General features: G+C 40.9%; 1 protein-coding gene across 4 annotated transcripts in view; it reads right to left on the bottom strand.

Annotated features, from left to right (window-relative positions):
* The window catches only part of LOC137136143 (rho guanine nucleotide exchange factor 28-like), a 38,957-nt gene that overhangs the window by 11,792 nt on the left and 12,081 nt on the right, over positions 1–15,084 (bottom strand). The window contains exons 9-17 of one of the 4 annotated variants that reach the window (XM_067521259.1): positions 14,472–14,518; positions 13,535–13,607; positions 5,822–5,943; positions 5,285–5,646; positions 4,609–4,768; positions 4,083–4,194; positions 2,916–2,958; positions 1,912–2,001; positions 532–655 (exon numbers count right to left, since the gene is read on the bottom strand). In XM_067521259.1, coding sequence (XP_067377360.1) covers positions 532–655; positions 1,912–2,001; positions 2,916–2,958; positions 4,083–4,194; positions 4,609–4,768; positions 5,285–5,646; positions 5,822–5,943; positions 13,535–13,607; positions 14,472–14,518 — 1,133 coding nt within the window. Of the gene's footprint in view, positions 1–531; positions 656–1,911; positions 2,002–2,915; positions 2,959–4,082; positions 4,195–4,608; positions 4,769–5,284; positions 5,647–5,821; positions 5,944–10,423; positions 10,683–13,534; positions 13,608–14,471; positions 14,519–15,084 lie in introns of those variants that run through there. The other 3 variants (XM_067521260.1, XM_067521261.1, XM_067521263.1) reach the window with 3 other exon arrangements.

Genomic DNA, 15,084 nt, shown 5'->3' on the forward strand with positions numbered 1-15,084 from the left:
GAGGCCTCCGAGTGAGCTTTTGGTTTTTACTTTGTTAGGGCTCATGGAGACAGCTGCTATTGTGGTGCTTTGAGGGAATCCCTGTGTGTTTGTGTGTGTTTATTTAGAATCAAGCTTTACAAAGAAGTGTTTGTTTTCTGACGGTTCATGTGCAGAGCCTGTCTGGACATACATGGAAACATGCTCTTTTATACCTGTACACGTGTTTAAAAGATGGAGAGTATACTATGGAATGTGTTTTGGTTCCTCACTCTGCGTGGGGGGGGGGGGGGGGGGTCTACGCCTTATGTAAGAGGATATTTTCACTGTGCTCTGTTGCTAAGACCTGAGGAGGGAGAGTTTTCTCCTTCACCAAATAAAGGCACCCTACACAGACAATGGCTCCCCAGCACAGGAATTCCAACCTGGCTTGTCTGAGAGGTGGTAAAACTTTTACTGCAGACCTTTCAGCCGTGACTTCTTCATTATTAACACAATTGTGTTTCAAACATGCATCAGCGGTCATATTTTCCGTTGCATCAAGGGCCTCACCTTGGTCTTGTTGCGAGTGCTGGACATCCTGCTCTTGAGGAAGCTGAACGTCCGGCTGACTTTGTACTTCTCTGACTCGATCTTAGATGGGATTATGTACTTATCCCACTCCTCATCCTCAATCCTGTGTCAGGGTGAACATTTCAGTCAGCAGTCATCACAACACTTTTTAGGCCGTGGACGACTGCAGCATTTAAGCCCAACATGCACACACATTTTAGTACCAAGACCTAAATAATCAGGTTCACCGGTGTCATGCTGGAATGAAAGAATGTCCAGACAGTCTTCTAGGACCCCTGGTCAACAGAATATTCCTCCTAACAACATACAGTACTTGGCATGCGTGGAAGACACTATAAGGTTCTAGTAGATGGTATTTATAGTATGACCTTGATGTAATTAATAATGTGTCAGCTATTTACTGTAGGCTATGGTAGTTATATTAGACATTCTCAGGGAAAAATGAAAGAATGCAAAGAAAGAAGTACATGCAACATCATGTCAAACCTACAGTATATTCAGGTCGAAAAGTCTGAAACACCAACAAAAATCTGCTATATTCCAATGTAAACCTGAAATAATCTCCAAACCACTTGGTGTACACTTATATCGAGTGCTTCTCATCCTGATAGCACTAGTAGACAGCCTTGTTTTGACAGTGCTTTTGCCGTTTGGTGTCTTGCGCTCCTTGTTTAGCGAATTCTGTTGCTTTTCTTTTTCTCAGTGAACAAAGCCTTCTGTATGGATCATCTTCTGCAGTGTCCTTTGGTTTGCCTGATAGTGCTTTGGATGCAGCTGATCCAATTTCAACAAGTGAAACTTTTGGTCCCGCCATGATTTAACACTGAGAAAGCCCCTAGTTGCTTAGAACAGTTTGACTTCTCACGCTTTCCCTTAGTTCTGATGCCACGTTTCCACTATCACGATGCTGCTTAGTCGGCAATGGTCTGCAGGAAACTTGAGCCACAGCCGTATTTATAACAGGAGAACAATAGCTGCAGGTTGATTTACTTAAACAAGTCTCTGATGAGTAGATCAAATCCACATGAGTGTCATCTGAAGACATTTCAATGCATTTTAATACAAAGAAGTCAAGATGGTCAATGCCTCAGCTAGGAATACTCCATAATGGTAATATTTCTTTTTCATTTTGTCCTAGCGTTTTGTTTCTCTAAGTCCTCCAACGCTATGATTAGAAAAATATTAGATTTTCTGTGTGGTGTCAGACTTTTGGACCCTAAGGTGACATTAAAAACATTGCCATAAGAATAAATATACAGCTGCAAAGAACCAATGTGGTTAGTGATGCACTGGGGAATGGGGTTACAATGGTTTCAGCCACACATGCATGGCTGTGAGGTTGTGGTGGTGGAAACATACTCTTTGAGGAACTCTGTGAGGGTGAGGTGTTCGAGTGATGCGCTGTTGTCCTCCTCTGCTGACTGGGCCCGTTTACGGAAACCCAAAACCCTGCGTGGATATAACACACCTCAGACCACGTTGCTGTGCCTCAGCTCATCAAGAGACTGACAATGTTAATAATATTTGAGGCATCGAAGATTAGAGTCTAGGAATCTCTGCCTCGCGAAAATGTTAAATGTTAATATGACTACAGGTTTTACATGTGGATAAATATTTTGTTATGTATTATTTTAGTTAACAATATATATGCAAATCCACAAGGAAAGGGCAACATCCATATTTTGTTAATACTGGATGGACACTGATATTGCGAGGGACCAAAATGGTTGGTGAATCTGGTCAGGCTGGTGTTGTAAATATTAATGTGATATTTTCTAATGATAATAATAATCTAATAATCTAATATAATAATTTAGTTGTCTAACTAAATCTTCTAAACTGTTTCCTGTTAGCAATGCAGGGTTATTAGTAAATATTAGCGCATGATGAATGTATCAGGGAGTGAAATGAAGTTAACTATAAAATAAATATGAATTGTGAGATTTATAATGTGAAAACAAAATAGGCAAAATCTGTTACGTGACAAGACTGCAAAGCAAAGCAAATATTAATTCAGTACACAGTATTTTCAAAACACATTTTATGTTATGTACATTATATAAATTGATTGTTATTGATGTGCTCAAGAAAACTAACTAGATGTTTCTGAAGTCCAGGAAAGACAGGTTTCAGTGTTTACTCAGGGTTATACTGGCTCCGGCTTTGCAACAGGAAGTATGTCACATCCTGCACATTCAGACCTGAACCACAGGCTTAACACTTGGGATACATGTGCGCAAACACACATGCTGAGCCAATCTCTGACCACCGGTCAACACTGATGCTTAGAAAAGAGGAATGTCTGAGCAAGAGCCTGCACAGTGAACCTCGTCTGAGCTCATGAAATGACAAAATGATTTTACCTCTTTTCTCTGGGCGCCTCAATCAGGCTTAATGCTCTCTGCTCTGTAATGTAGAGTAACAAGGACAAACAAATGAGTAAGCCAGAAACATATGGCAATAATAAGTAGACAGCATTATTATAGATTTTAAGTGAATCAGCCGAGGGGGTTTAAATCATCAGCTCAGAATTGAGTTAGAAGCAAATACAAAAATCCCTGAAACACTCTGGGTCTAGTGAAACCCCTACAGAGAAAGGAGCAAGTTTTGCTTGGAAAAAACAGATGACGATAAAGATATGAAAAAATAAACCAAGAGGGAAACTAAATAGCGAAGCAAAACAGACCCCTCAGAGCAGAAAGAACTTCTTAATCATATGGTCTATAAGAGTTGTGTAGAGAGTCTGGAGATATTAAAATCATGTCAGTGAGCATATAACAAGACTTTGTATTTTGCATGTTTTGGCATCAAATTTTGGCTCAATAATGATAATACCAATTAAGTTAATGAATGTTTTCTTTACTGAGACAGTGGGTAGACAGTGGGCATTGCACATTATGAATCCACACCAACAACTCAGCCTACACAGGTTTGGACTACAGTGGGTTTTTTACATATCTAAAATAAGTACCTGACAAAACTATTTTACACCAAAACAGGCAACACAATGATTGGATTTTTTTTTCTATATCAAGCTCAATACACTCACTTTATGTCAGTTTTTAAATCTTGTCTGCATGTAAAAGGTCCAATTACAGCCAAATATGCATTTTAATTGGACAGCTCTTCATAATCGACGTTTTTTTTCCCATGGTTCACCAGAAAAAGAGCAAAGAAACACTAAAATGCAGCCACCAGCCAATCAGCAGTGCCCAAGTTGCTATTTTGAAGCTGTTCTTGTACTTACTAACTTGGGTGAGACAGGAAAAGGATTTACAGAGAGATAAAGCTTGAATGCTTAATGCAGCATCTACACAGGACAAACCATGGCATTAATACTGTGCATACAGTCATACAGTGTTGTTGTATGAAACCAGAGCTGACTCTAAACATGCATATAATTTAGAGACATTCAAGCTGATTTATGACACCTGTCTGTTCTTCCCCTGTGAGACATGTGGCACATGTGTCTATTCAGCTGGCTCTTGAGAACAGAAAGGTTACAGGGTAAAGGATCAAAGTTCACTCGCCTTCTGCCAGGTCAGTGCTGGTTGCATCTCGGTTTAGCAGAGGTCGTGTCAGCTTCGCCTTGGGGGAGGAGTAGGAGTAGGAGCGCAAACGGACCTCTGCTTCCTCTGGGCCCTAGGTAAGAAAACCAAGCAGAAATAATGATCAGGCAGAGTAGTAAACAAAAGTTTAGAGGTTCAGTCCTGTGAACAGCAAAGTCTGACAGATCCATTCGATATGTCTGGATTTTCCTTCGTGTTAATGGGCATTATTAAGGTTTCACTGTTTTTTCTTATTTATTATGTACTATAATTTAAATGCAATTGCAAAAATGATCAATGGCATAAAAGATCCTTTCAGAATACCTAGTCACAATGGACGACACAAGTGAACTGCAAATGGCTGATCAGTAAGAACAAAAAAACACTTCATTCTGCTCTGTAGAGAGCTAATATGGTAATAAAGAAGTAGGAGAAAGGGCTCTGCAGGTATTTTACACACAGAAAAAAACCACTGAACACTTCATATGACTTGCTTAATCAGAAGTACCTTAGTGAATTTGTGTGTGCTGTTAAAATCTGGTGAAGTGTCAAAGGAGTCCCTCTCCTCTTTTGAGCTGGACCTCAGGATGGACTGTTGTTTTAAAGACGAGCAGGGGTAGGAATGTCCTAGAATGTCTTCTTCTTCGCTGTCACACTCAAGACTAGGACTATTTATACAAAAAACACAAATGCAACCGTGCACATATGATTATGTTTCTGCAGTGGGAATATTCAGTAATCCTCATGGCAGTGTACAGGCTATATCAGGCTCTGAATACGCAGCCTTTCCCCAGCTTCCACAGAGAAGATACTGGAACACTTAGGAAACTGAAAGGAATGTTCAGCAATACACAAACAACTCAATTGTGTCCAGGCTTCCTGTCACTTTCTGCACCTTCAGGGACCACAATCACTGCACTAAATGTCTAACTAAAACCAGCTTTTTCTGAAATTCAAATCAGATGGTCTTAGTGTGGATTAGTTGATGTAATTTTAAGTACACAATAAACTAATGCAGAGGCTCACTGCACTGGTTTAATTTTTTTACCCCCCAAACAAAAATCAAGGAAGTTGGCCTTATAATGTACAATGCTTATTCTTTTGCTTTACATAAAAAGCATCATGTTTTACACTTTGAAAGTTTGTGATTTTTTTTAATTCTATAATTAAAAGTTATAAAGTACCTCAGGGCCCGGCTTGTCTCTGTCAAGCTGCATCCTCTGCGATTCAAAGCTGGAGAAACTGGCTGGCAAAGCTGTGCTTGACGCCTCTGTGCTCCCTCGAACAAACGAAGGGCGGAGGCCAATGGGGAGGAAGGAAAAGATGGGGAGATAGCAATGGGAGAGGGAGGAGAGGTGCGAGGGGACTGCTCCCTATGATCGTCCCTCTCCCCACTATGGGGTGAGGAAGGCTGGTGGCTCTGGGAGAAATTCCCTGACACCGGGGAAGTCCTGGAGAAGGAGTCCCAGCATGGGCTGCCAACATGGGACACATGGTTACCCTCCTCCTCCCCTGGAGAGTGGTATTTAATGTCAGCGCCATCCACCTGCAGCAGAAAAGTCACAAAGTGAAGGGAATGAAAAGAGACAATTTCAAACGTTGATGTGTAGCTCATGCTGTGGTACAACGTAATGTTACTTAATGTTATAGTCTACATAACTATGTATGTATATTTTTACCTAAAAGATGTATGTAGAGCTACTTATTGCAGCCCGACTCACCTGGTCCACCAGCATGGCCTTCGCATATACTCTGTCTTTGCCATGCATCATCGCCGACAGTCTGGCAGCTGCAGCAAGAGTCGGGGATAAGGGCTGGCTTTCCCTTATAGACTGGTTTTTCTCTACAGAGGGACAGAACCACAGAGAGAGAGAAGGGGAATTTTTCAATATTACATCTGGTTTCCACAGCAACGCCAAGTAACTGCTCACAAACACAGGAAGTGACATAGACATCCTGGGCAGTTGCATATCATTGTTCTGGACCAAAAGCCTCTCTATGAGCCTGTGTGTCTGTCTCAGGCACTAATTGTGCACACACGTGAACCAGTGTGCATGGCATTGTGAGTGTGCATCTGTAGGCATGTGTGTTTCTCCACCCTGCCTTAAATACAGAGGGTCAGTGGAAATCTCTCCCGGTGAGCACACAGTAGCATTGAGAGGAACCCTTTCAACACAGAAGAGTCACTGTGAGCAGTAGCCTGGTTCTGCATTTCCACAGGAGAAAACACTCCTGCTCTCGAAACACACACAACTCCCTATGGGATGTTGCCATGTGCAAAACACAGCTACTGCACCCCTTAACTTCTTACAAAATATTTCAGACTGAAAGTTGGCCATAGCACTTGCTACAAAGAACCTTTGATCAGACATTTATGCAACACAACAAAGTATTGTTTAAAACTGTTTGTCTTGAAAATAACATGTAGACATGACATAATGAACAAAAAGAAAATGTGTTTATACTTTAACTGTTAGACAAATTTAATAACTTTTCAATTCATCAAAAATGGACAGTATATACTTAAAATCTGTTATATATACAGTATGTGTGTACTATAGGTACATGACAGATTCACATGTTCACAATTGTGAATTGTGAATAAATGCTAACGTCGCACTGCCCTTAATAAAACACAAAATTTGCCGATGATGCACTGCCCTTAATTTGAGCTTTAAAGTAGAAAAAATGAATATTGAAAATGTAATTTTAAAGGACAACTTGACAGATTTTTAACTTGCTTGCCATGGCTGTAGTTTAGGTAGTATTGTCATAAAACTTCCTCTATATTAAATGTCCCTGGTTTATGCAAAAAAGCACCCCACATATGATGTTATCTGGAGAGTTTGACGTCATCGGGTTGCTCATATTATGAATTTTGGTTTACCTATTTTTCTAGAACTCTCCCAAATGACATCATCAGGGTTTTAGCTAGAAGAGAGATATTTTTATATACAGTTGAGAAAGCAGAAGGAAGGTTTAAACCATTTAAGTACATGCATTTCCAAAACGAGAAGCACAAGATACAAGTTGAAAATAGGTACAGTCATCCTTTAAAATGGAAAGTTATTGAACAATGTATTACCTACTAATAAATAAAGAATTAATTATTTGGCTGTTTCTCTGGTCAATTCATTATAGTTTGTCCTCAATTTCTTTTTGTCTGATGATGAAATGATTATTTTTAACCGTAAAAAGAAGCCTTTGCTTTTCATTTTGAGGAACTGATGTCAACTTTAAGAGATTATCCTTTTTTAGGCTGTCTACGTCTATTATAGCAGCTGAATAAGATACTTTACTTTCTGCTGAGCATTCACTGGACAGAATGTCTCACCACATTAGCAAACGGCAGTAACAGTGCAGTACGATTAACTCAGTTATATTATTATTTTCCTATTGACAGTCTCACTTTGTGACAGCAGAGCCATGCCTGCAATTATGCCAGCCATTGGTGCTAAAACTTGTCTTTAGCACAGCTGTGTCCACCTTGATAATATCAATAACCTATTTTATCCACAGTTTCCACAGCTGCCAGCAATGCAGAATACAAAAAGACAAGTCCAGCATTTCTAACAAAGAGTAAATCACACCAACAATTGTCTATCCTTCCTATAGGTGGTGAATCCAATAAATCTCAGAGGCAACAGGGAGTCAAGCAGACATTGATGAGGACTCCAGATGATTCCTATTCCATCCACAAAATGTAAAGCTCAAGTTAAACCACTGCAGGAAATACAGTGACTACTTCACGTCAATGCAAAGCCCACTCAGTTGTTACATATCAACAAAACAGTGCGATATCTCCCAGCACATTAGTTGCGACAGCCTGAAATTAGTATACAATGGCAAAATACCTTAGAAGTTTCAACCTGTTCGTTAGGATCCGCTAAGATGAAAACATTATACTGAATACAAACTAAAATCCATATTCATAATAGCTGCACAAAGTCACCTTACATGTTATACTATGTATCTTAAGATTGGGTCCAACATTAAATGCACAGTGGGGGTCCGATCCTGGATGTTGGTCAAAAACCACGGTTTTAAAGCAGATACTGTTTCATATAAACCCACTACAGGAACTTGACAGACAGAGCTAATAGTTCAGGTTCTGGGCCAGGTCCAAAACCACAGCTGGCTGCCACAGACCGATCATTCACACACCTCTGACCCATAAACACAGCCTCGGTGAGCATTACTGTCAGGCACTGCAATCTGTGTTTAACATTAGTTAAGTGGAGGAATGACAGAGAAGCAGGGAGTTCAGATTACTAACAAATTAGAGCTGCAAAAAATCAAGAAGCTGTCTTTATCATTGAGACTCAGAGCCCTGTCTGTAGGTTACCATTACAAAGATAGTTTTAGGGAACGCAGAGCAGTGTGTGGGGCTGTTTGTATAGGAGTTTTGTTCACAGAAGGTATATTTAGAGTGATGTGATATTCTGAGCATGTCCCTGAGTGAGAACCAACCCGATATAGTAGCACTGCCTGGAGCAGCAGAGAGAGAGCTGCAGATCTACAAAGGCCCAGACAAAGACAGCAGTCACCGTGAGGTTGCCAGACCTGGGCAGGTAAACACATGAAATGACCCTTTAACCCATGCACACCCCTGGGAGAGGGAGATGGAGAAGGCGGGATGCAGAGGGGGCAGGCGAGACTTTCACAAGGGCTCTTTCTCAAGGTTTACTCTCAGGAGAAGCTGTATAGCAAAAGACCAAAACTTCATAATGAACTGTGTACACACCTAGGCTTGTTAACTGTAAGCATAAAAGGATCATTAGCATATTCTATCACTTCTTCATGATGAAATATGCCTTTAAAGCATCACACTAAGCAACTGGACAGAGCTGGGCAAAATTAGAAGCAGAGAAAAATAACAAGCTGAGTCTATAAATGGCGAACACAAATCATGTCATGCTCTTACAAAATGGGTGCTCAGTGTTCTTGAATTTCTATTTAAATCATTAAAACAATTGTCTACCAAAATCTACAAACCCACTTTGAGATATGACACCTGCAGTCAAACAACTCGGTCCAAGCATCACATTGTGCATTCTCATTGTGTTTACATTACAGTCCGTCCACCGGCCTAAGAGATCCAGGAAGAGGTAAACCAAGAGTGAAGCAATCAGTCCTAATGGTGAAGAAATAAACTTGTGGCTCTGCACACCTGAAATCACATCTCCCATTGCAGGTGCATTGCTACACCAGAGTTGATTAACTTCAGAGTTTGACTTGTAAAAATGTCTACATCCACTTGGAGAATATGGTCAATGATATGGTCAATTTAAAAGTTTTTATAGTTCTGCTTTTCCTTCTCTTCAACTGAACAGCACAGACAAGCACTGTGTATAAAATCTGCAAAACTAAATCACAATTAAGAAGTAATAACATGGATAATCTTGCAGAGGTTTTTAGTGAGATGAGAAAAAGACCACTGAGGTTTAGCCATGACACAGACATGGCAGTAACTTGATCTTTCTGTCTCTCTCTCTCTCTTTTCTCTTCCAAGCAAACACAGACAGACATTTACACATAAGCAATGAACTATTTAACCATTCAGGTTCAATTTTGCAAAGATAATAACTCTCTCATGACTTATATTGAAGCAACAAACTTGCCTGTTTTTGGTTTTTTTTTTTGGTTTTTTTTGGCTCAGTTTTTCATAAACTGTCAATAAACTGTGGCAAAAACTGAGCTTCAGTTCTGACAGTTCAGTGAGACCCAAACAAAAACAGACGATCAAAACATTAGACATCTGCCCTCCTTTCTGCACGTCGTGGCAGTCAAAGAGCTGTCACACGAGGCCACGGCTTCTCAGTGGGACTCATTACTGCAGACGGCATTGTTGCCTGAATATGTAGAAACCCCCAAACCACTCAATGAGCCTTGAGTGAACATCTGACATTCCCTAACACACTGTCAGGTATCAGGTTACATCACAGGCAAACATGCAGTTATCTCACTCTGACCGACTGTGCTGCAGTGGAGGCTAGTGAGTAAGAATGTGTAATGGGAACAGTCTAATTTTAACTTTATTGTTCCACAGTGAAGGTGAAACATGTCTGCCAAGGGGGCAGTTTGCAGTAAAGTCTTCCATTTGACATCTGTAACATGACGTAGCTTTAAGGCTACTGAGTATACACAGTTTCTTCTGACATTCAGTTACATGCCGCTAATGTGAATCAAACAGTGAAGAAATCACCACGTCAGATCATCCTTTCAAGGCTGTTTCGGTTTATGAAGTGCAAAGAGATCCAGTCAACATCTGTGGAAACTTTTACAAGATGGATTTCCATATGTATTGATTGCTGCTCTGTTACCTTTCTTTCCCATCTTCCTGCGCATCCTCATCTTAGGAAACGAAGGCCAGGAGTAGTTGAAAGGAGAGTCCGAGTCAGAATCCATGATTTGCTGTCTTCAAGAAAATATTCATCCGTGAAACTGAAGATGTTTGTTGAACAAATCAATCAGCGCTGTAGTTTATATTCTTTTCCCCATGGCTGAAGAGCCTGCGAACTAGCTGCAGCACTCCTCTTCTTCCAGAGCCCCATGTAGACACTGACACTTTAACAGTGAGCCAGCATGTTCCCCTCAGTCTCCCCCAACCACCCCTCCCCCTAAAATCCTCCCCCTCCCCCTCCACAACTCTAAACCAACTGTCTGACAGAGCCAGGACTGAACCTTGTCTCCTGTCTCTGTTGCTTTCTTAACTTTATTTTCACTAGCTATGCCCGTTTCCTGTCTTTGTGATTGCTCTTCTCAACACTGTGGCAATATCTGTCTCTTAAGTCTTTCTCTATCTCTGTCTCTCACATACCACACACAGTATGAAGGGAGAGGGAGAGAGATCAACACATGCTGACAGGAGCAGGGGGAGGAGGGTACTGACGACCGGAAAGAGTGACTGAAAGAGGGAGAGAAACAAAGTCAAACATAGGAGTGACTTCAGAACCGACAGCAAAGACAAACACGAGGGCAGACAGCTTTGCGGAGGTGATTCTCGGACACGGGCGAAATCATTAACCCTATAAGTTCATGATTGTCTCGGAGATATGTCAGGCTACAGAGCTGCACAATCCACACACTCCAAGGTACAAGCCATTCACCGTGAATATGCCAATGTCGCATCTGAAGAGAGTCCCTCTCGACCACTCCATTCTCTCTGTCGCTCCCTCTATGTTTTAGCATGTCAAAGCCAAGCGGAGGGGGAAAGGGGTTTGGAGTGTGTGGGGGCAGACTGCCAGGTCAGCAGCCTCACCATGGAGACACCAGTGAGAGCCGCTGCTGTTTTCTCCTTCCATACCATTTTTTCCCCACCAGTTTCCTCTACTTGCCAACTTACAGGAGTACAGTGTTCCATTAAATGCTGCAAGAATACAAATAAGTTTGGCTGGAGGTGGCAGAAGCCACAGAATCGGATAGTGAATCTGGGTTTACGAGACAAATCAGACAATGGCACTCTGGAGAGAGGTCAGGCATGGGTTTATACATCCACATAAAGGAAGGAATTTGGATGAAAGTTGTTTCTAAGCAGAATATAGGCAGAGAAACATGCATTGCAACTATAGAAGGTATTTGCGTGTGTGTCCATGGGAAGGGGTGATGGAGAGTGTTGGCACTGTATTGGTGAACATTAATGTGGCCTTTGTGGGGTCTGTGTGTGAGGTTTAATCCTTTTTTCCATTCTCCAATTAGATCCCTCATCCAGGGTCAGAGACTCTGGTGTTGCACTCTTCATTTGTTGTCACCCTGCCAAACTATCCATATCATAAATGCCTTTTTCATGCTGTCTTTCTTTTCCTCTTATCACACACACACACTATTCTCACACTCCTCCGCTCTCCTCTCCCCCGGGATCTCAAACAAGCTTCTGGAAAACTGCATTCAGCAAAGCCCTGGCAACCCCCATTCAACTACAAACACCCCCTTATTTCACTTCCCCATACCCCTTATCCCCTTTAGACTGCTCTTCCTTACTGCATTCTCCTTCTCAAAAACACACAAGTGAACACAAAACACCTCCTTCCTTTCTTCAGCTGTGGAGAGCAGAGCTCCTCAAGCTGAAATGATCTTTACTGTTTGTTCACATTAAAATGCTGATCTGGGAACATGGGAGTCTGAGTCACAGGTTTGCGTGATAAAATTGTTCTTTTAATAATTCTGAATTGTTATATTGTAAACCTGTAAAACCTGCACTGGCAATATCATATTTAATGACAGTCATGCCAGGAAAGAGCTGACATTAAGAAGACAGGAGGAACATAACAGGTACATTCAAAATTCCTCATACCTTTCACAAGTTCTGGCTACAGTAGTTGTGTTTGTCTATTTGATGACGCATTAGTTCAAGTCAAGCAGCCATAAAAGCAGCATTTAATAAAAACAGACTGCAATCATAATTTGCTTCCATTATGGTAAAAGCACTAACAATCTGCCGGTCACTTGTAATGCCTGACAGCTCTGGAATGTTTAATGAAGAAAGGGTCAAATAAACACAGTAGACCTGGAAAGGTGACATGTATAAAACCTGACTCATTTCTAATCTGAGCTATTTTTTTCACTCAACCATGACACTGAGGCAAAGCTTTAAAAAAAAAAAAAAAACTGTATTGTGTATTATATGTGAGTAATGTTTTTCATCTGAACCACAAAAAGGGGTTTTGGGGGCATTGAATAAAGTCACAGGCAGGCAGTCTTCAAAGGCTACACAGAAAATGTGAAAACCCTCAACCAGACAGCAAACACATTCACAAATAGACAAATGCACATATAGAACAAAATGGCCAAACCATATAGCATGGAAAACAACACTCGCCACAGGAAGTTAAAATTGCAGATGTCCACTGCCAAGGGTTATAAAGCCTGAAACCTCAGTTTGTGACCACAGCATTCTTACACTGAGGCATCAGTCTGTCTCTGCAGCAATACAAGGCAATTATTAACCCACAGGATGTTCCCACTCTCAAATCCTTCCCTTTCTGTCCCAAGGCAGATCAGGGTGAAGCCACCTAGTTAGGCTTCAGTCCTGTTGCCCAGTCTCTGTTGGCAGGGGTAGCATAATTCAGCAGTAAGTGCAGCAATGTTCTTTTCTACATGCCATATCAAAATGATTAATTCTCTGTGCCACAATCACTCTAAACACAGAGTGACAAAAGTCCTAAAGTGTCAGAGCGAAGGGGGATCTGAAATGGGATCATGCTGTCAATGTTAGACAGCACAGACTCTTGGATTCCAGGTTACTTCCTGAAAGGTGACGTTTCCTGTAGTTTGACTCGCTTAATAATTGGAAGCTGCTTACAATAAAACAGCTCCTAAAATAGAAATTATCCGTTTCATTCTGCTGAATTAAAACAATGTCTAAAAACAGGTTACTGGGAAAGTAACCTGGCTTGGATGAAAGCCTAAAAACAATACAAAAATAAAAACTTTACCAGAGTCAGACTGTGACAGATCGTAGTCTTCGTCCTCCTCATTCAGGCAAAACATTAGTTGCTCCTCATAGTCCTGAGGGAAGAAATAGGACACATTTCACCTATAATCATGCACATTTCCACAGCAGGCTACAAACACACCCGAAAAACTAAAAAACAGAAAAGAGCTAAGTACAAAAACACAAGTCTTTGGCAAGAGCCTAGGTGTGCGGCAGACAAACACAAATTAGGTAACCATCTGTATCATATTAAACAGGTCCTTTCAGAAGAGCAGAATCATGTGCACAGGCCACACCTCTAAAAACCTAAAACACACACTTGACCGCTCACAAAGTCAGTTATTCAGTAGCATGTGCAAGGTGCCAACTCCAGCACCTCCACAATGAGTGTGAAACAATGTGGAGCATTGAGGGCCAATCAGTGCCATGTCCTGGCCATGGCTACGGTCGACCACTAGCTGTGCAGATGTTCGTGGTGTACAGAGTGGAGCTTTGAGTGTTTAAAAAAAATACCCAGCAGCAAAGGACTGTTCTTTATGTTTTAATCTAATCAAAACAACACGTGAGCACAGGGAGGGAAAAAGCATTGTTTTAGTTTGACCTTCCTCAGTCTACATCTTTTTGTTGGTGAAAACCCATAGGGATCATAAAACTGAAGAACTACTGAACCTCCATGCCCATGACATATACTGTTTTTTTCTTTAATTTAATGACACATGTTGTTGCAAAATAAATAATGGTCAAATAATAACTAAATCAGCGATTAGGAATTATTTTGAAGGACAGGAAACAAACTTCACATTCATTTCATCCAATTAAGCTGTTAACACACTCTAGAAAAATTTACAGTATGAATGAACACATTTTTGTATTATTTTCATTCCATAGCATTTTTGTATATGAAAAGGTCTATTTCTGTCCTTGCATCAAATACTCACACTTTCTTCTACAGCAGAGTTTTCTCCATTGATATCAGGATACAGTGCTAAAAGAAGAGAGACCATATTTAGACAGTCTTCAAAAGACTCTCAAGTACAAACAGATGTTCATCAGTTCAACAATACAATGTAAACTCTTATTTTTGTTTTCCTTTCATAACCTTGGGGAATCTTTACCGTGTGGTCTTGATCTCCTGTCTTTTCATTTAACTACCATGTGTGTCCCAGATCAAAGGACATGGTGTATGATCACATACCAAAAACAAAGCAGCAACACACAGAAATTAGTGTTGTGGGTGGTTGGATGCACAGTCTGTGGTCATATAAAATATAAAAGCACGAAACGGAGAGGGGGAAAGTGGTAGTGACCTATAAAGAACGTATAGGTTGGGAGAGACAAGAAAGCAGCATGAGAGGGAAGGACAGTATATAATGTATAGGAGAACAACAGCCCTAATCTGAGAAAAGTCTGTCTGTGCTATGTAGTGGTTTAATGAAGCACATTCACTCAGGTCCAATATAATGGCATCACCAGGCTCAAATGTTGCACTCACCCTAACCAGAAAGCAAAAGGAAAAGAGGCAGAGAGGCCCGAACGGAGGAAATGGGACTG

Source organism: Channa argus, chromosome 11 (assembly GCF_033026475.1).
Source record: "Channa argus isolate prfri chromosome 11, Channa argus male v1.0, whole genome shotgun sequence".
Taxonomy (NCBI): Eukaryota; Metazoa; Chordata; class Actinopteri; order Anabantiformes; family Channidae; genus Channa; species Channa argus.